The sequence below is a fragment of the Micropterus salmoides genome, unplaced genomic scaffold, assembly GCF_014851395.1.
Source record: "Micropterus salmoides isolate LMB-PRFRI ecotype aquatic unplaced genomic scaffold, ASM1485139v1 Ms_hic_scaffold_13, whole genome shotgun sequence".
Classification (NCBI taxonomy): domain Eukaryota; kingdom Metazoa; phylum Chordata; class Actinopteri; order Centrarchiformes; family Centrarchidae; genus Micropterus; species Micropterus salmoides.
Window position 1 is genome coordinate 17,788,175 of NW_024040374.1, and position 21,675 is coordinate 17,809,849.

Here is a 21,675-nt window from a genome sequence, read left to right on the forward strand (position 1 = left end):
ATCTGGGCTAAAGTGAAAATCTAGATTTTACAGTATCTAATCCAGACAGTTTTTTTCAGAATATGGTTACAGTGAGCCTCATTGCATCTCCCTGCCCCACTCTGCCACTCCCTAGTGTACATGTTGCCTGCACTGGGGGCAACCTCTGGAAATCAGGCCATGTATAATTGTGCACCCAACTAGAACAGCCAGTCAATCTCTATTCCTTCCGGTCAGCGGTACCCAGTACAGCTGCAGCTAGCAAGGACAGAGCTGTGGATGCAGACAGGCTGTGAGTATGAGAAAGTGCGAGACAGAGTCTAATGGCTTTGTGTGTACAGCAGCAGCCAAAGACTCTTTATTTATTAATATTCTTTGACTGGCTCTGCTGTCAGTCTTGCTGTCTAAATGTGGACCCCAGACATGCAAAACCTCTAGCTAACTCTCTTCCGATTACATGGATAAACTCTGTCGATAACAAGATGAGACAAAAGATAAGCATTTTAGTGATTACGTCTTGCCCTATATGCCATTTAACTTACAGTAATAGTGCGGAGAAGACATTTATGATGTCAAGCTGAGACATTCTGAGTGGCTCTTTAAAGTCTAGTAGAGAGCTAATAATATTTTCTGTCTATGTCCTTTTTACCTTCTTTCTACATCCTGACACACCAGTTAATGACAGAATGTTAAGAGGTGCAACAAGACCATTGAAGAAATGGCTGCAGCAGAGATGGCTGTGTTACAGGCAAGCTGGGTCAGCTGTTGGTGTCATAAAATGGGCTAACATAAAAGCCAGCGGAGTAGTTGCATGTATAGAAGTCCCACCTGTTCTACTCGGTCCGTCAGCTGGATAGGGTCTGTCCTCTTCCCTGGGCAGCTTGGGAACTGGACCAAGTACCATCTTTACCAGCTTTTGGCCCTCTCGCCACGATGCAGGACTTATCACTGCAGTGCAATAGAAAATGAACACCTTAGATGCTGCCAGTGAAGAGCACTGCAATTCAGTATAGTTCATGTGGCCCTCTTGAAGCATGACTGCATGTGTTAGCACCCATATGCAGACATGCCAACACTGTAACAGACTCACTTGAACATAGATACACACACAGCTTAAGAGAACTGAACAGGGATACAAAAGAAAAGACACAATTGCTTTAGTAAGACCAATTTAAATGGCTTTTATGAAGTTGCTGTGTGGGAGAGGTGGTGTAACAAAATAACTTTGTTTCTGCAGTTTACCCAAATCCCCCCAAAGTATATTTTCCTCCAGTAAATAAATATTTTTTACTCTGCTGCTCAATATTCTGCAGTCAGCCCTATACAATGACTTTGAGTAGAATTGCATTTGTGGTGCTCAGAGCACAGAGAAATTACATTTCAAAAACAGCAATGTCTCTTTACTTGGAATAATCTCTAGTGCACATTTCACAAAGACTGTCTTCTACCGAAGAGCAGTTCCTGGTAATGAAGCTGTATGTCCACTAACCGAGCAGCTGTTTGTACTGGGCGGATGAGCCAATGAACCTGGCCACAGATTTCAGAGGGCTATTTATAGTGCTGTGCCAGGACCAGGACGAAACAGAAGAGACCAGCCAGACTTAAGAGTCAACTCAAAAGTTGAGAGAAACACAAGTAGAAGAATACAGGAGATATAGCCTACTCTATTTTACAGTCAGCTTTCAGCTTCGTCCTGCACTGTGTATTTCAACTATTGCAATGAGACTCACTCATTCATTGGGATAATCATGCCAAATTATCATCTTTATAAATAAAACAAATCCATTCCTTGTGCTTCTGCAGAGAGATGAAGATAGCCAGCAATCATGTGTGCCTTTGGAAGCATCTATGTGAGTGGGGAGGGAGGTCTGCTACGCCCCAGGTTACACCAGTTTGTGGCCATGATTATTTTATGTGGGTGGCTGTATGCTACTTGCTGGTCACAAACTACATGTCACACATGCTGTACATTTCTCCAGGGATTAAAGTCTTAACACAGCCTCAGAAGCCAGCAATGTCTCTGGTTCATGTACTATAACACACACAAACACACACCCCTGTTATGAAACAACTGAATAGATGGGAAAAAACACCCCAAATACCGCAGTCTGTTTGAGGCATTTAAGGCTTTAACTCATTAGGATTCAAGTGAAAAAAAATACTTGGATATTTCTGTTTTGTTATGTTTAACTTGCATGGATTAAGTTAGCACTGGCCAAAAGACTAAGAGGTGATAGCAGCCAAATCATTACTGAACTGACATCAGCATGTATGCAGGTTAACAGAACAAAATCTATGTAGAAATAAAGGGAATAAAGGTAAGATAAGAACACAAAAGGTGTTGACTTAAAAAGGCACTGACACCATAGCAGGAAAGCCAGAGAAAAAACACACACTCAGACTCGGCACACACAGTTGAGGCTCTTGGGTTTGGGACAGTGTGCACTGACCCACGCTAAAATGCTGCCAGACTGTTCCACGTGCTTTCCTACTGTCACTAATTAAAAATAGATCAGAGAGTGGGTTGGCCCTCTCACATAAAAGAGGATTATTATACCTGGTTTTGCATTTAGGTCAGAGGAAGGGGCAGCTCTGTGGACCTTCCTGACTGGTTTGGGGGGCCTCCTCTCTTTGGACCTGTCTGCTCTCTGTTGCTGCTGGTGCCTGGATCTGGTGCTCTCTGTACACAGAAAGACACATGCAGAGAATGAGCCACAAAGCAACACAAAGAAGTGGTGTTTCCATCAACGTTTTTTATGAGCATTTTGAAGTATCGCATTATAAAAGGTTGATGGTAATGGAAAAAAAATCCTAAATTTCGCAAAAAAGTTTTTACGCTCGCTTAAGGTGGTTTTTGCCTTTTTTTCCCGAAAACAGTTAATGCGCTAAATGGGAGATGGAAACACTTTTGCCGAATAAGCTCTGACGTGGTAAACTTGTAACTCACGTCTGATTAGCTGTTTCCGCTGTCAGCGTCTTGCCGGATATTCCCATGTCCGCTTGAAACACATTTCTGAGGACCTCTCTCCATTTTTTTAAGATCAATGACCCTCAGTTCCATGCGACTGGTTTTGTTTCTGGTTTCTGGAACCCATATGTCTTGTTTATTACAGCCATGTGTAACTTCAACTACTGACGTAACTACGCTTGCCGTAGCCTGGTTTATTCGCTTCAAACCAGCTGATAGAAACAAACCTATTTCGCATTTACTTTTTTGTTTTTCTTTTTTGCAACAAAATTCGCATGACAATTGGATGGAAACATGGCTACTGACAAACATTTCTTAATTAAATTCTTTTTCTAAATAAAAATTTAAAGAAAAGACTGGAGTCAAAAACTATTCTGATAAACCAAAGACTATGAGTATAAATCATGTTTATTTATGCAACATTTGGCAAACTTAACTCCTCTATGGGAAAACAGCCGATACAATATTTGTTTGCGCTTCTGACAAATAAATACAACTCTGTGTTTTCCTTAATGTAGAATTTATTTGAGCAGCCGATCAAAATGGATTTTCCCTGATTAAACTGTAAACTGTCTTCCTTGCAGATGATGGCCAGAGTTCAGACTGATCGAAACAGAAAGTGCTACAAATAAGGAATGATAGCAATGAGAAGAGTTGTGTCACGTGCTTACCAGCAAACTGCCGTGACAGGTCTTTGTATATTTCTCTGCTGAGGTTGTGAAACTCCTCCTCCTTCCAAACCTTCCCATCAGGAGTTCGGATGTTTGTCTCAGTACTGTTGAAACCTGAGAGTAAAAGGATTGAAGATGTAAGCTGCAGCATCCATATATACAATACAGCTAAAATCTGTATTCCCAAAACATCAAGCTATAATTTTGAATGTCATTAACTCTTTAATTAACAAACAAGAAAGTTAAAGTTTGGGATACATCCTACACCGACGGTACCTTTGTATATAGGTGCAGGTGGTGCAGCTGCTACTTTCCGTATTTTGGCTGTGGGCATGTTGCTTGTTCCAGCATTGTTACTTCCCACAGCTGCCACAATGGGCTGTTCCAGATAACCCAGCAGCTTCTCTCTCTCTGCAGCCTCCTCCAGATGTTGTCTCTGCCTGCGAATGCGCTCTTTGAGCTTCTCCAGCTTATCATCGGGCTGATGTCTCCTTAGGTTCTCCAGCCGCTGGGAAGCTGAGCCAGGGCTGGTGGAGGGAGTGCTCTCCCCTCGGCGTATGGAGTCCAGGGCTGGAGCTAGACATGGGCTTGACTCTTGGTTATCCATGCCAGGTTGTGCTTTGGGAGTGCTTTCCTCCGCAGCAGCCTCCCTTGCTGGGACCCTTACGCTTGTGAGATGTGACTGGTTTCCAACAGTCCTCAGGGTGACTAGGGCTGACTGGTCATTGAGGTAGCGGACCTCTGTGCTCTCCAGAGCTGAGGAGTGTGTGCTGTCCAGGTCCCTGTCCGTCTGTTTCTCCCTTTGTGTCTCTCTGGTAGACCAGCTGGCTGAGCAGAGGATTCGAGGGAGGAGGAGGAGGAGGAGGAGGAGGAGGAGAGGATGGGTACGAAGACCCTGGCACTGACTGCAGACTGTAGGCCTCCAGCTGAGAGGAGGGATGTGGTGGAGGGGTGGCCTCTCTGAAGACAAACCAGATTACATGGGATCAGGAAGGGGATCAAGATTTACTCTTAATTCACCACTCACTAAGTGTACAGAAGAAGACATTTATGGGTGGTCAAACTCAAGACATCATTTTAGTTCAACGACAGGGTATATACACAGGAATCCTGAAGTAAAATTCAATACCTTTTAAGACCTTTTCTACATATTTTAAGACTGCTGCGCCACTTTGATTTGAAACTGGTTAAGTTCGAAACACACTTTTAAAAGGGTTGTGTGTAAATTTTTATAACAATAACTTTAGTAAAACAGATTTAAAAATGGAAAAAGGTGAACATGTTGCACTCAGCAGGAGGCGGCTAGAAGGAGCACATACTGCCACACTGGCATCGTGACTCTGGTTAAATCTACATCTGTCCACTGCAGAGGATCCATCCACAACCTGGTGGAGGAGCTAGTATAAATGAGTATATTAGTATTATATAATACCATTATATTAAAAGTATATTGTTAATATAATAGTAAACTGTTGATTTGATATATTATTTATATGATGTTACTATATTCACTATAATTTCATGTAATAGTAGCTTACAGTATATAGCTTATCACTGTTATATGTAATATTAATTCCAGTTACAGCTGTTTCATTTTGGGCTTGTTTTTATTAATTAACTTTGTGCAAGAAAAATGTTCCACGTGGTAGCTTGTGTCTTTAATTTTAAGTAGGCTACAAACTCATCAATAATCATAACTATTTATGCAGAATGATGAGTTGAACATTTGGAACGTTTGCTTTAGCACATCAAACTTGTGTCCCACTCCATTCAGGCTGTGATTGATCTGTTCCCAAAAAGTGGCACATCGGCTTTATGAATAGTTGAACATGTTTCAATAAAAGGTACCGACTTAGCTAAATAGCCAGATAACATTAGCTAAACCCACACGCTGCTTCTGTTTTCCATGTTGTCTTTGGTCTTACTGATTCAGCTGCTGCCGGCGCATCTCGACCTTGTTTTTAAGTAACGGGGTTGTTCGAGCGGCCACAGCTCAGTCCGACTATGTTTTGAACGACTGGCGTTGGGGGACCTGGCGGTGGTGGAAGATTACGGTCGGTTCGCACAGATCTATTTTTAGGGGCATATGAGAGTGAAATTCTCGCACTGTAGATCCCTGCGCCTAACGTTACACAGCAGAATCACACAGTCGCTACGCCCTGCCGATCTAGTAATTTTGGCTGTGCAATATCAATAAATACATTCACCCACACTTTTAGCACACAAACTATTTGGGCAAAAAGGATTTTTACATTGACAAAATTATCTACAAAATTTAATACCTTGTTAAATGCCGATTAAGGCTTTTTCTTTCTTTTTAATGGCCTTAATTTTCGCAAAATGAATTTATTACCTTTTAGGACTTTTTAAGACCCCGCGGTCAACCTGAATGATGAAAGCTATTCAAAATTATTTACAATAAGCTAAAAATTTGGTAATTAAAATCTTACAATCCCTTCACTGACTGCCTTCATTACAGAATAAGACTACTGGTGGATCTCTATGTATAATAACATCAAAACGTTATCTAAATTTGCTAATTGCAAGACATAAGCAAAAACATCGACATTTCATTTCCAAGACTTTTCTGAAACCTGCAATAACTGATTTTTCTTTGGCCACTTGGGGGCAGTGGAAACAAGCTATGAACACAACGTTAGGTGCGTTTGAGATGACTGCAGCTGACTTTCTCTGACTTGAAAGTCAAACGTGAGCTTCTGGCGTGTGCAGGGGTGGAGTTTAAAAACACTGCCGTCAAGTCAGACACATTCTACTACCCGCAGAGTGTTTGATCTTAGGACAATGACTTATCAGGCAAAAGGTGGTGCAATATTCACTCTGCCTTGGTCTCTACCAGAACCTGAGGGAAATATCTGGCTCTTTAGCTGTTAAATGCTCCACTACGTATGTCTGTCTTCTGTTTGCTGCTGACAGGGTTTCTGCAGGTTTCACCTAGTCAAATTTAAGACTTTTATGACCTTTTGAAGACCACAATGAATGAAATTTAAGACCTATGTCACGACAACAAAAAAGAAATGTACAAAGGAAATGCAGTCACAACATTACTTGCAGAGTAAATAAATGTATTCAAGTTATGGTTGGTCTCCAAAATTGGTATTGGACGATGTCAACAATGAAACAATGACATTGATAAGCTACGTAATTAACACGGTGGCATGGGGCGCACCTGCTGCCTTGAAAAAGGATCACAAGTGGAAAAATCCCAAAAATGACGAGTTCTGTGTGTGAGTGAGTGCAGGGAGAAGTTAAGGCAGGTGCAAAGCAGGCACATTTACAAATAATGCTAAAAACAATGTCCATGGGGATTAAAACATGCTTTCACAGGGCGGTACAATATAAAAAATTAAGATGGTATTTTTGTGTGGGGGGGTTGGGGGTTCATCCCCCAAGAAAATGTTTGTTTTCCAATAAAGAAATGGAACATTGTCATAAGCACATCTGTGAATAATAAGTTTTAAAATCTAGAGCAGATTTTGAATAAACTACACCCCAAAAGCTAAACTTGCTAAAGAAGTCTACTGGGTTTGAACTATAACCATTAGATCTGGGAAAATTTGTGTGGTTAGTTTTGATCCACAATGATTTTACATTCATGGCACAGCACCAAGCTGTTTTGAGCCTCACCACCTAAACTTTATAATTGCAGGAAAACACTGTTAATATGACCTCATTACAGCTAGGATTATTCATGTTTGCCTTTTGTGTCTTAATTTACTGCTTTATAAATTTGTAGAAATTAACAAAAAACAGATAACATTCTGTATAATTACAAGCATTTTCATTTGTAAAAATAAAAATATCCTCATTAGCTTAAAAGGACTAGTTTGCATCCCTAATTTGCTTTAACATTACTAATTTCAGCTCCTACGTAGTAAACACTGTCCTTTCTTTAGAATTTAACTATCAGGATGTATAGTACAGGACAGAGCTGTAACCTCACAACTTAATGCTGATCTTATCCACCGCTAACTTTCACCGTCACGGTCTGCTGCTCTCTCTCTCACATTCACTCGTCCTTTATAGAATGAAGAGAGGGAGACAGCCATGCATTGAGTGTTACCATAGTTTACTGAAAATCATTAATGGACATGTGAAATTTTAGCAGCGACAGTAGGCTTCAAATATATTGCTAGCAACTGGGTTTAACGTAGCCCTAAGCTCCGTTTCTTTCAGGCAAGGGTGAGTCGCTTAGGTTGTACTTATAAATCTGTTTAAAATATATATATATATATATATATATATATATATATATATATATATAATCCGTTTTATATCTGTGGTAACTTTACAATCAATCCGAAAGAGACTCACGGCAATAACAAGACAGCTGCATGTTGGTCTTTGTAGTCGTAACACAGCAAATTATATTTGAACAAGCGAAAGAAAAACTACAACACCACGGGAGGAAAAAAACCTTCTAAAGCGCTCCGGGAGCATTTCAAAGAGCATTAGAGGTAGCGTTACATGGACTTTGGAAAATTAAGACCTGTTTAAAATTATTTAAGACATAGAACACACACTTAAGCGAATTTAAGACTTTTTAGTGTATGGTGGGTTTTAGAGTTTTTTCACTGAAAAAATCTGCCTGCTGAGACTGAAAGCAATACTAAGACAGCGGGGAGATTGCACCAAAACAGCAGCAGTTGTCACAGCTAAAGAATGAACTATAAAGCTCTGTAAAGCTGAGGGGGAGCTTGTATAGTTCCTCACTTTGAGTGTTACACTGAGTGACAATGCTAGAAGCAGAATGTTTCTGCATTATCATACAAACACTGGAGTGTCTGAGAGCTAGTCAGCTGAAGAACATATGGTCTCTGAATGAATGAGTGTTGGGGACTGACCGTTATTTCGGTAAAAGAGCTCTCCTGATGTATCAAATTAGAACAATGAGGTGGCGCTATAATAACAATGAAAATATTAAAGCCCAGGGGGGAATAAACACCATCATATTCTTCATATTTAAAGCTGTAAGCTTTTAGGTATAGTTTTATTTTATTTTTAACAGCAATGCACCTTAGAGAGAAGTGGCTATGGATGTTTCATGAATCCGGTTTAGTGCAGTATTTGTACCTGTAGGAGGCCAGCGGTTCCCTGAACTCAACGCTGTTGTTCCTGCGTACATTGCTGTCCTGGGTGGTATTTCTCAGTGGGCTGCGTGAGTTGCTCTTTTCTGGACTCTGCTGACTACGCCCCCTGCGCTTTGAAGACCCTCCACTGTCATCAGCTTGTTGTTCATCTATGATAGATAGAGCAATGTTAAAATAGTCAAGGTTTAAGTGTAGAACTTAACTAATCATTAAGAGATTTTTATTATATTCTTTTCAATAACTCACCCCTGCAGCGGACAGTCCTAGAAGATTTCTTCTTAGGGGGGTCCATGATAGAGTCCAGGAAAACCCCCGTCCCTGGAACTGCCTCTAGACGGTTTTCTATATGCCGCAACTACAGAGGAAGAATACACATGTCAGACTGTTTGAGTTATGTGAAGATGAAAGAGAGTCATCCCCATCATCAGATATTGTAGACTGTATTTCATTCATTTTTACAAAATGGCAAATTTATCTGAGGCTGAAAAAAAAACAAAGTCATACAGCAGCTTTGGACTGAGCCAAACTTTTCCATGCAGTTGTCAGCTCTGACAAGAGAAAGAGAATAAAAATTATTACAAAAGGTCATACAGAGGCTCTTGTAAACAATCCGTATAACATCTAGATCTTTTAACTGTTTTTTTAAACACACCTGTGCCTGCATTGTGATCTGAGAGCTGCTGAGCAGAGCTTTTAAAAGACACCTCAGTCCTCCTGCTGCTCCTCCTCATCTCTCTCATTCACCTGCAGCAAAGATTAGACAGGCAAATAAGGACATAAATGAGATAAACACAAAATGTCATCCAAAGTATACTCTACTGTATAACATATACACAAAACAGATATAAAGGCCAGTAACATCTCAGGAAACAGGCAGATTAAACCACAATGTTAACTGAAACCAAAACTAGGAATTACATACATAAACAAAACACATCAAGCTCTTTCAAAACAAGAAAAGGACTAGGAAACAAGCCCAAGGGACAACAGTCTCAAGTTGCAATCCATGCCAAGCATGTGAATAAATTATAAATTATCTTCTATGTGTATAGCCTTGTTGATTCCTAGTACAACACATGTAACTATTCTGACAGCTTGTTGACATCAGACTAAAGGCACTGTGTCATTTAAAACAGGATCTACAACAACACATTCTTCTGTGAGGGAAGGTAAGCGGAACTGAAGTTTGTCACATGTCAGCCATGTGATGTTTATTTAAAACACCTGTAAAGCTACAGGTACAGAGTACAGGTGCCTCTTCCTACCATGGTACTACTCATAAAGAAAACACCAAAACTTTGTTCTGACAAGGGAACCCTCTTCGTCAGACAGTGGCAACTTCAGTTTATTGTACCATGGATTTATAGGCCAGTCTAGCCTAGTTAGTTTGCTCATTATGGGTGTTTTTCCCCGTCTTTTTAACACTCCTAGAGTCATAAGGAATCCTTTAGAAGTCATGCCTTTTACTCATAACAACCACCTGACACCGCCCTGAGGCGATCACGTCAAGATGACAGCAAACAGGAAGAAGACTAAATTCATCTGTGCTTCAACAGTATTTCTTAGTAACAGCCTTACAGCATTGCCATATAATTAACAGTGCAGTCTGTGTAAATGAGATTCACTAAACAAGACTACAGAAAGTAGGAAGTCTGTGTCTTTCCTGTTATCTGAATCTATATGGGGCTGAATGCAAAATGTATGGTAGGAGAGCCAAGAGCAGCTAAAAGTGTTAAACTGTTTGTAACGTTAACAAATATATATATAAAGAACTAACGTGTCTAGGTTTTTAACCTTAAGTTAATAACTTAAGTGAATAACATAAGTCAGTCAATAACTTATTAATAATAATAAGAGTGTACAAACGGCAAGCTTGATCCGGGATTATGGTAACGTTACGAGACAGCGGTCATGTATCGCTGTCACACTGAACCCACCCAATTCAGGCATTTAGAACTCCTAAAGTTCGTTAACGAAACTATATTGAACTGGAAATCTCGTCGAGTGGTTGGTGAACCCATCTTTGACCTATCAGGATAAAACAAGATGATGTCGGGGGAGCGTTATGTGAGGAAAAACACAATTTCGGTGGCGGAGTGCGGATTATTTCCATTATAGCAAAGACAATCATGTAAAATCCAAGATGGCGCATAATTTCTTTTTCGCTCATCGACTACAGCGTTGGTCAGCAGTAGGTGCCATTTGCTGCCACCTATGGGCGGGCGCTAGATAACAAAAACATTCACGTCAGGACCATAGGCTGTTGCTATATCGCTTCCGACCACTAACGCCACCACTGTGCAAAAGTCTACTTCGCAGTAACAACATGTTGGGCGAGGAAGAAATAATAAGGTCTCTTTTAGAAGAAGAGGGTTGTATTGACTTGAACGTTAGTCACATTCACTCCAACGTAGTAAGTCGTAATTTCATTACGTTACAGCCCACTGGTATCGCACTTTTGTCCCCGGATAAGTCGCTGGGAAGTTTACCTTCTATTCGGCGACTTCGTATTTTTAACATTGTTTTGTAAAGCAGCGAGACCATGAAATAGGCGTGTTCACACTGATCCTGAACATCAGGACCTGTAACGTTACAAGGGCTAACTTATTCAAACATTGTCGGTCGTTGATGTTAACGACAGCGTTGTTTATTTTCAATATAAAAAAACTATACCAATAGTGAATGAAAAGCAAGTAATGGCCATCTAACTCAAACGCATCAGTCGAGGTATGACTGTGTGAAGGCTACGACTGAAACACCCTGTCCAGGAATTACTGGCCACAGTCCATGGTTAATCTAACGTTACTTTCGTGTGTGAACAAACAGCCAGGTTATTACTAGGAGTTTAAAAACTTATTATAAAGACAACACAAACTTTTAGACACCATGATTGGCTTTCTAGTACAATCACTGTACATCCACAAATTATGTCTCCAACTATTTGTAACATTTGACTTCAAGATGACTTATTTCGAAATGTCTTCGGTCCAGGGAATAGCCGGAGCCGCCAACTCGAGAGAGTTAATGTTAGCTGACAGGAAAGTCATGAATCAACTTAGCTATACACCTCTTTGAAGAGACTTAACATATACCTTTAGGGAAACGATCCGACGTGTTTATATGTCCACAGTCATGCTGACGTGCTCATGATGGGAAAATCCTAACTTCTCCGGACTTCTTCAGTTTCGTTCAGCAGTCTGTTTGCTAACGCTAGCAGCCAGCTAACGTTAGCGAACCAATGTTAGCTAGCAGTTATGCCAACTAAAGCTAGCAACTTTCTGGGCATGCACCCATTGTTTTACTCTCAAGGTTTGTCCGGGCAACCAGATATCCAGGTCAGCTGTGAGATTCCCAGAAAGAAATGTCGCAACCCGCCTCTGATGTTGCCTTTCCCGGGTTACTATGTTGATGCTTCTCAACGGTGAAACTGGAATATCCAAGACACGGGTAGGTAACTGAGACCGAAATATCGCGAGAGTTGGACTAGATCAAACGCTGGCGCATCAATTTAGCCCGATAAAATGCAATTATACAATAATGTTGTGTGAAATAGTTTATATATATATGCAGTGAAAAGTACTGTAGATCAATGTCCTGCTTCAGGAAATTTGTTATAGTGTCCCATATCACTTATTGGATAGACTTGCGTTAGGACTACACTTTTATTTTTAAGGTATGAGAGATGTGTTCAGCAAATTCATCTTCCAAAATGACATAGAGATGCCATGGGGTGATAAATAATTAGGCAATTGACAATTAATTACTACATAAGAAAATATACAAATTCAAAAAAATAAAACTATAGGCTATAAGAATTAATTCATTATAACAGAATTAAAACTAAATTCATTAGGCTGCATTAAATAAAGTTTGAATGTAGGCTACTACATCCATTAGCAAGTTTAACTGGTCTCACATTGTCAAGTAAGAATTGTTTGCATAAATTGTTAAGTTTCGTATTTAAAACATTAAAGGAGGGCTGAACTGAAAAAAAAATCTTTGATTAGTCAAACCCAAAGGCTGTCGACGGTGAGGGCAGACAGAGATTGTTTCAGCAACACAATTTCTATGTGTTTACTGTCACCCAGCGGCCTGAGTGTGTATCACACATAGAGACACTGCCAAGCTGCGCTGCATCACCTTGAACTGTTCAAAAAATTAATTAATAAATAAATAGCCTACCCTAGTCTGTTAACCGAGGAAACGAGTCCAGTTCATTTGAGTGATTTTCATCTCAGGATCTGGCTTCATTCTTTTCCATTCGACAGATCGACTAAGGATTTTATTGGTCCCTATGGCAACAAATGGAGTGTGTACATGGGCGAAATAGTTTGAAGATAATATGTGTGCTCAATGTGAACAGGTGAGTCATAAATATATAAACTGCATGGCCTCCTGTCATGACTGGAGCCAGAGATCGAGGTTTCCAGGTTATGGCTGCTTGTTTGACCATGCAGAAGGCAACAAGTAGGTTACCGCGTAGGCTGGTAGTGCTGTTTATGAGCAGTCTCGAGTTTGGTATTCACGTTGAACTAAACAAATAGTTACGTGAAATTTCATTACAATTTCGAACATGTCACATAATAGCAGCTTTGATTGTATTTTGGGGTCTTTGTCAATAAAAGGTGTTGTAACTGGAAATTGCCCCAATTCCCCCGATTCCTCCTGGCTAATAACCAGGCAGGGCTCTCTCTCTCTCTCTCTCTCTCTCTCTCTCTCTCTCTCTCACACACACTCAGTACTGGCAGGGGGTGTTAGTACGGCAGACGTGGTCGTGTCTGCTGCCACATTTTCATTTTCAGTGGAAGGGTGAACGAAATGGAAAGGAGTTCTCTCTTTATAGGTAAGAAATCCAGCGTAATTTACATTTTCAATCAGGTGTTGGTAAAAAAAAAACCACGCGACTATCGCCTATCGACAACTGAAAAGCTTTTTGGCAGAGGTTATGCTTGTGTGCCACCCAGAGGAACTGGGGACAGAAATGCATAATGGAAAGACTTCTTCTGTCTTCAATAATAATGCAGATCAATGAAACAGATATACAGGCATGGTGGTGAAGCTTTTATGTTACTTTAAACACAACAGCCTGCAGTTTTGTTGATATAAAAGCATGCTATTTGATACTAACAGTAATTTATTTAAATGAGATGCTACTTTTTGTCGTGAATGTAAGACTCCTCTGTGTCTAGGAGACTCTGGAGGGATTACTCCAGTCACCTTGGCTTGTTGCATGCTCAGTTACCCTACAAAACATGACCAAATTAGCAGTGTACAAAGACCACGACAGAGCGCTAATCTCTCCTCACTTTGGATTGTGTCAATGCAACAGGATAAGGCAGGCCACTGAGTCATATCATCACACTCAAGAAGATTCAAATTTTCATCTTTAGATTGTTGTTCAGGGTGACAGGTTTCAGTCTAAGGGCCACGTGGAGGCAGACTTGAAATAGGTTTTGCTAATTACTAAGTGGTCCTAGACGAAATAATGATACAAATTCAAGTGTAGGAAAATAAATCCACCCCCCAGTTCAATCCCACAGGTTTGGGAAGGCTGCGATCATTACCTCAAGGAGGGAGGAATTAATCAAAGATGAGAAAATTGAGACTACATTTGCTGCAGTGAATAGAAAGGAAGTGTTTGTCTGACAAGTTGCTGATGAGGTTTTAGATACATGATTTGCTTGTATCATCCATCTGTCGCTATGTCTGTCTGTCTCTGCCCTTGTGTTTATGTGACCTTGGACTTTGTCAAATGTTATGTATAATTTTATCTTCCTGAGAAATGAATACCCGTCATGGCCTGCAGTGCACGGTGTGGTGTATTTAGACAAACTAATCCATCAGAAGTAGCATAACATCCTGTTTTCTCAAGTCATGGGAGTTTGACAGTAAAGGAAGAGGCAGTTTGAATAATCAGTGTTTGTGTTATAGATGACAGGCTGCTGGAGGGAAACACTGTGTTGCCAGCCGACTTCATCACTTCACGACTCTCTTTTTCTTGAAGTGGAGCCCTAAAAGTGCAGACATGATATCTCCCACAACACCCTAGTGTACTGTTCAGTGGTTCAGCAGGCAGTGTGATCAGCTTTCTGTTAGAATTGATCAGTTGATCTTCTTCTGAATGAGGGCAAACAGACCATTGCTTGGATCAATCCTGCTTCTCTCTGGAGTGTCATTTTAATTATTTTATCACATTAACATTTGTCACTTACAACCCCCAGTCTAGTGAGGCTATATTTTCCTGTTATTTGTCTTTTGTTAATCTTTTCCTGTCAAGTGTTCTGATTGTCCTGATTGAATAACACCACTCTCCTCGGAAGTAGTGCAAATTGGTTTTCATGGTGTATAAATTAGTGCCTCTATTCAGCATAAAACTGAACCTGCCTGTACCTCTTGAACTGAAACATGCTGCATGTTCCGATACACATTCAAAATACTGAATAATTTTGATTAATCATTTATAAAGGTGATTAATCATATCGTTTATACCCTGAGGAGGCACATTAAATTCATGTTCATGTTTAGTTGCTCACATACTGCCAGTCTTTCAGTTTAACGCTTGTCAAATAAATATAAAGAATGTCTGCATTGTGAAAATAAACAAATCCTTTAGTGAATTAATAACACCAGAGCTGAGGGTCATCTAAAATGCCTAATGTGTAATCATTGGTTGAAGTGGAACCTGACAGTTAACAATCCACAGAAGGCAAAGGTAGTTAATTAGAGGCAAATGATGAAATGAGACACTTAACTCATTTTATTTAATATTAACCTGTGGTATCTTGTCAGGGGTCTGGTGACCGGTGGTGCCTGTAAACTAGTTTTGACCTGGTCAAACAGTGAAAAAAATGCATTTATTTCAAGTACCGGATTTTTTTTTTTTTACCATTCAGTAGCTGCTGCTACCTAGAAGTGAACAGGCCACACTCTAAGGTCTTCCTCAATGCTCCTTTCATAGAATACATGGCTGTAGCTGGGAGCATACTGAATCAGTTTACAGGTATAGATTGCATCAACAACATGTACATGTGCAGCTGTAACTGTTTCCACAGTTAGGTGACAAAAGTGAGAAAACCCCAAGTATTGTGTGTACAGCTTGTATAACATTGTAAATTTGCTGTCCCCTCAAAATAACACATCACACAGCCATTAATGTCGAAACCGCTGGCAACAAAAGTGAGTACAACCCTAAGTAAAAATGTCCAAATTGGGCCCAATTAGCCATTTTTCCTCCCCGGTGTCATGTGACTTGTTAGTGTAACAAGGTCTCAGGTGTGAATGGGGAGCAGGTGTGTTAAATTTGGTGTTATCACTCTCACACTCCCTCATACTGGTCACTGGATGTTCAGAACTTCATGAGGATCTGAAAAAAAGAATTGTTGCTCTACATAGATCTACATACATCTGCAGCACGGTGGCCAAGACCATACAGCGGATCAACAGGACAGGTTCCACTCAGAACAGGCCTCACCATGGTCGACCAAAGAAGTTGAGTGCACGTGCTCAGCGTCATATCCAGAGGTTGTCTTTGTGAAATAGATGTATGAGTGCTGCCAGCATTGCTGCAGAGGTTGAAGGGGTGGGGGGGTCAGCCTGTCAGTGCTCAGACCATACGCCGCACACTGCATGAAACTGGTCCGCATGGCTGTTGTCCCAGAAGAAAGCCTCTTCTAAAGATGATGCACAAGAAAGCCTGCTTGAAGACAAGCATTACTTCAAGGATTACTGGAACCATGTCATGTGGTCTGATGAGACCAAGATCAACTTATTTGGTTCAGATGGTGTCAAGCGTGTGGTGGCTACCAGGTGAGGAGTACAAAGACAAGTGTGTCTTGCCTACGGTCAAGCATGGTGGTGGGACTCTCATGTTCTGGGGCTGCATGAGTGCTGCACACACTGGGGAGCTTCAGTTCATGAGTGAACCATGAATGCCAACATACACTGTCACACACTAGAGCAGAGCATGATCTCCTCCATTTGGAGACTGGGCTGCAGGTCAGTATTCCAACATGGTAACGACCCCAAACACACTTCCAAGCTGAGGGTAAAGGTGATGGACTGGCCAAGAATGTCTCCAGACCTAAATCCTATTGAGCATCTGTGGGACATCCTCAAACGGAAGGTGGAAGAGCACAAGGTCTCTGAAATCCACCAGCTCTGTGATGTTGTCATGGAGGAGTGGAAGAGGACTCCAGTGTCAACCTGTGAAGCTCTGGTGAACTCCATGCCCAAGAGGGTTAAGACAGTGCTGGAAAACAATGGTGACCACACAAAATAGTGACACTTTGGGCCCAATTTGGACATTTTCAGTTAGGGGTGTACTCACTTGCAGGCGGTTTAGACATTAATGGCTATGTGATGTGTTATTTTGAGGGGACAGCGAATTTACGCTGTTATACAAGCTGTACACTCACTTTGTAACACTGTAAAGAGTGTAATTTCTTCAGTGTGGTCACATTAAAAGACATTCAAATATTTAGAAAAATGTTAGGGGTATACTCACTTTTATGAGATACTGTTTATATTTTTCTGACATTATCTCAGAGGTAAAAGGTAAAATCAATGATCACAATCATTTATATGTTTTATGTCCATGTTTCAAACACAATGTTGTTTCCCCTCAACCTTGTGGATTAATTTGAGAAAGATTTAAATGTCACTGGCCTCATTGCTATGTGGAAACAGCAATAATGTATGTGCAAGACATTCTCCCTATAATATAGGGATGGAATGCTGTAATGTAATTGTGCAGACATTATGTACTAAAAGCCATTTGTTTTATGATTTTATTCTTTGGCTATTCCTTTCCACATAATTAAATTACTTCTGTGGTAGGATCCCATTAAATTGAACCATTTGTTCTTTATATTATTCAATTTACCCTGCACTGAAGTGAGGCTGTCTGTTGAGCTAAAACATAAATGCAACATCAAAATGTGCAGAGAAGCACGTTTTCATGGCACTTCTCTGTAATTCAACCCTTTTCATTGTCTCACATGACACATAACACATTTTTGAGCTAAATCAGAACAGCACTAGGTATACTTTATTTTGTATGATGGTTGAAGGTATGTTTACATCGTTTAGTGTATAAAAATTTGCAAATGGCCAGTTCATATAACAGAAGTGTGTTGTGTTTCAGTGACAGAATACTATATATGAGTCAAGTATTGCAGTGCAACCTAAGCTTTTTCCACCACTTAGACAAACACACACACAGTCATGTTTAAAGAAACCATCAACAAAACAAACTAGTTAATTTAGTCACACTGCTGTCTACTGCAAGCTGTAAAATATGATCAATCTCTAATGGTATAGGCAACCATCTTGTTCAAATCATTGCGGTTTCAGTTAAGTTGCCCTGCATTGTTGAATACCAGGTCATTTTACATGACCTGGTATTCAATCAGTGGTCCCACTGACAAAGATGATGAAATGCTTTGCTAAACAGTTTCAAGAGTGGATTCATGGACACCAGGTTGAAGTCAAAAACCTTTCTTGGCCTCTTTGTTCATCAAACATCTATACGTCATTGAAACTTTATGAGCCATTCACATATGGGACAACAGAGTGTGCAGCACACTTTCACGTCATTGTTCCCCCAAAGCACCTGAGAATTTCTTGTTTTTAGTCCACTAGTTCAACACAGTTCAACTCCAAGACCTGAAAAACAAACAAAAACAAATGGTTGATGCTCTTTTGATAGCAGTGGTTTTACTCTGTTCTGTACTGGGTACTAGTTATTTAGTTGTATTACTTCAACACATTCTCAAATATCAGATTATAATGTGTAAAACTGTCCTATGACAGTTTCTTACTGTTCAGCCCTCCCCCATGAGGCCTTCCAAATATTGGACCATGACCGGGAGTTCCTATTAGTAGTGTTGATCATTACTGATTTGATGTGTCAGTGGTGTTATGTAATGGTCTTTCTTGGAAGGTCATCACAGCAGTAGGATCCCTTTGAGAAGCGTCTTTTCATCGTCTGATGGCTGCGTATCATAGAATCACTTTCAGAATCACTTTTATTGGACAGATGTGTGCACATACGGGGAATTTGAATCCAGTCAAAAATAGACATGTTAACAGATTATATTTATCAATTAACAGAATACAAAGTGAGTGAACCAAAGAAATATCTAAATCAAATCCATATTTGGGGTGACCACCATTTGCCTTCAAAACAGCATAAGTTCTTCTTGGTACACTTGCAAAAAGTCAGGGATTATGTAGGCAGAAAAATGGCAGCAGGTGCTCTGGACTGATGAATCAAAATTTGAAATATTCTGCTGTAGTAGAAGCCAGTTTGTTCGCAAATATGCTGAAAAGCACTACAAGTGTCTGCAGGCTAAAGTGAAGCATGGTCGAGGTTACTTGCAAGTTTGGGGCTGCATTTCTACAAACAGAGTTTGGGATTTTATCAAAATGAATAGTCTCCTCAATGCTGAGAAGTACAGGCAGATATTTATTTATCAAGCAATACCAAAAGGGAGGCATCTGATTGGCCCCAAATTTATTCTGCAGCATGACAACAACCCCAAACATACAGCGAAAGTGATTAAGAACTATCTTCAGCATAAAAAAGAACAAGGATTCCTGGAAGTGAGGGTATGGCCCTCACAGAGCTCTGATCTCAACGAGTCTGTCTGGGATTACATAAAGAGGGAGAAGCAATTGAGGCTGCCTAAATCCACAGAAGCACTGTGGGTAGTTCCCCAACATGTTTAAGCCAACCTGCCTGCCAAGTTCCTTCAAAAATAATTGATAAATTTAATTTTGTAATATGTCTATTTTTGAAAGCATTCTTACTTTACAGCAATTTTCCCACGTCTGCCTAAAACCTTTGCACATCACCGTACATACACAGCACAAGCATAAGCACACGGGACAACAAGCTCAACAAAAAACAGACACAAACTACTATGTACACATACACACAAACATAAACAAAAACAACAACATTTGTAGACAGCAAGACAGTGCAGGTATTTTTATGTACATGAGGTAGATGGATATAATATATACAGTATATCCAAATGAACAGCACGTGTAGATGTATTTTGAGTGATGATTATTATTATTAATAAATAGTAAGTAGTATAATAATCCTTATTTTATTTGTAGAGCACTTTTCAAAAACAAGTTACAAAGTGCTTTAACAAGTGTAAAGACAATAATACCCAAGAGACAATAATACAAAAAACAATACAAGATAAAAGCATGAAAACATTGAAAAGAATACAGGTGAAGTAGATGTTAGAGTGACAGGATTATTGTTCCTGACACTATGGGTCTCGAGTAGTAAAGACAAAAGGCCTGATTGCCTTATAAATTATTAAAGAAAATGGGCACAAAGGTGAAAAGAAGACTTACCGTTAGTTTTTCTGCTAAAATAAGTGTGACTCTCTCAGCAACTGACAGCTTTATCAAAATTAAGTACTACTATGTTGTTTAATAATGTTCCTTATTAGGTCCAATACAAAACAAAATGTAAGCTTTAACACAGAAAACAAATCCACAAGTTGAGTTACCCCGTATGTGCACTGTCAAACGTCTCTTACTCAGGCTTCCAACTAACCAATGTATTCGAAGTGCGGTAATTCAGTGTTTATGGCACAATACTTACATAATCATAATATGAAACTTTAATACACCCTGCAGGGGAATTGGGTTGTTGTTGTTGTTGTTGCAGAATAACATACAGTGGAGGGATACAGCAAATAATCATGAAAGAAAAATAAAGCAAATGGATGCATGATATGAATGGCAAGTACAATATATTATTTGCATTAACACGTCTACAGAAGGTAGGTGATACATTATATTGTGTTTTGATAGTCAGACCACAGGGGCTAACATTATGCTATTTCTTTGTTGCCTTGACATTTTTAGCGATGCTAGAGGCATGGCTCTAGTGATTACAAGTTTAGGCTGTTGATCCGTCCACTACTTTGGTCTAGACTGGCTTGCCATGACATTTTTGTACAGAGAGGCCAATTCGTGGTTCCTTAACAATGGTTGGTGAGTACTTTCATGTACGATTTAGAATTGTTCTCCTGTCACATTGTTTTTTTTTTTTAAAAAAGGATCAGAATTGTAGCAGAACCAGAGATATTAACCTGGGGATTAACTGCAATGCAACTCGACCGCCAACAGTTTTGTCGGAGACTCAGGCCACAAAGGGCTTCATAAAATTTTTTTTACACGTGCAATAGTACTTCCCGATACCTGTAAACAGACTTTGATGGGTAAATCAGTGGAGTTCCACTTTAAGTGTTCCTCTAGCGTAGTGTTTCTCAATGGGGGCGTTCTGAGGATGATGGGGGGCGCTGGAACCAATATTTTGAAAGGGGGGGTGCTGAGCTGCTTTTGGTGGGCGTTTGTTGGTTGGAAATTGTAAGGCGAGTTTACACGTAAGATTCACAACAATACGTGTTTAAACTTTAAACTACTTGCAAAAAACTGTGGTCTGCAACATTAAAACCTGCCAGTTTAGTCCACTGCGACTAGACAAAACTGTGTATTTTTTCTCCGTCAGCTACTTGTGGTGCAGCTTCGTGCTGCCTTTACATGTCAGAGAACGTCTCGGGTTACGTATGTAACCCTTGTTCCCCGAGAAGGGGAACGAGACACTGCGTCGGTGACGACATTATGGGAACGCCTCTGGGCGTGGCAGGGCTGAATTATGAATGAAACTACTCCAATCCTATTGGTGTTGCTAGAACGGTAGTGTGTGACGGCGTAACCGCAGGCGTATATAACCACGCCGGCACACAGGACACGTTAGCCCTTTTCTATGAAGCAAGGCACTCCAGGCGGTGTGGCGGACCGACGCAGTGTCTCGTTCCCCTTCTCGGGGAACAAGGGTTACATATGTAACCCGAGACGTTCCCCTTCGAGGGAACTCGAACTGTGTCGGTGACGACACTATGGGAACAAGATACCCACT

General features: G+C 40.3%; 2 protein-coding genes across 5 annotated transcripts in view; one reads left to right on the top strand and one right to left on the bottom strand.

Moving 5' to 3' along the window:
- Nucleotides 1-12,172, bottom strand: part of cep350 (centrosomal protein 350) — a 36,777-nt gene extending 24,605 nt beyond the window's left edge. Inside the window, 10 exon segments of the mRNA XM_038715902.1 lie at nt 808-927; nt 2,537-2,659; nt 3,619-3,732; nt 3,895-4,420; nt 4,422-4,578; nt 8,710-8,875; nt 8,973-9,081; nt 9,231-9,274; nt 9,379-9,470; nt 11,819-12,172. Of these exon segments, the coding sequence (XP_038571830.1) occupies nt 808-927; nt 2,537-2,659; nt 3,619-3,732; nt 3,895-4,420; nt 4,422-4,578; nt 8,710-8,875; nt 8,973-9,081; nt 9,231-9,274; nt 9,379-9,466 (1,447 nt within the window). The 5' untranslated portion in view covers nt 9,467-9,470; nt 11,819-12,172.
- Nucleotides 12,173-13,475: 1,303 nt separating this feature from the next.
- The window catches only part of LOC119900716 (voltage-dependent R-type calcium channel subunit alpha-1E), a 114,073-nt gene continuing 105,873 nt past the window's right edge, over nt 13,476-21,675 (top strand). For all 4 annotated transcript variants that reach the window (XM_038715906.1, XM_038715907.1, XM_038715908.1 and 1 more), the window contains exon 1: nt 13,476-13,569. The gene's annotated coding sequence lies outside the window, so the exon portion shown is untranslated. The remainder of the gene's footprint in view (nt 13,570-21,675) is intronic.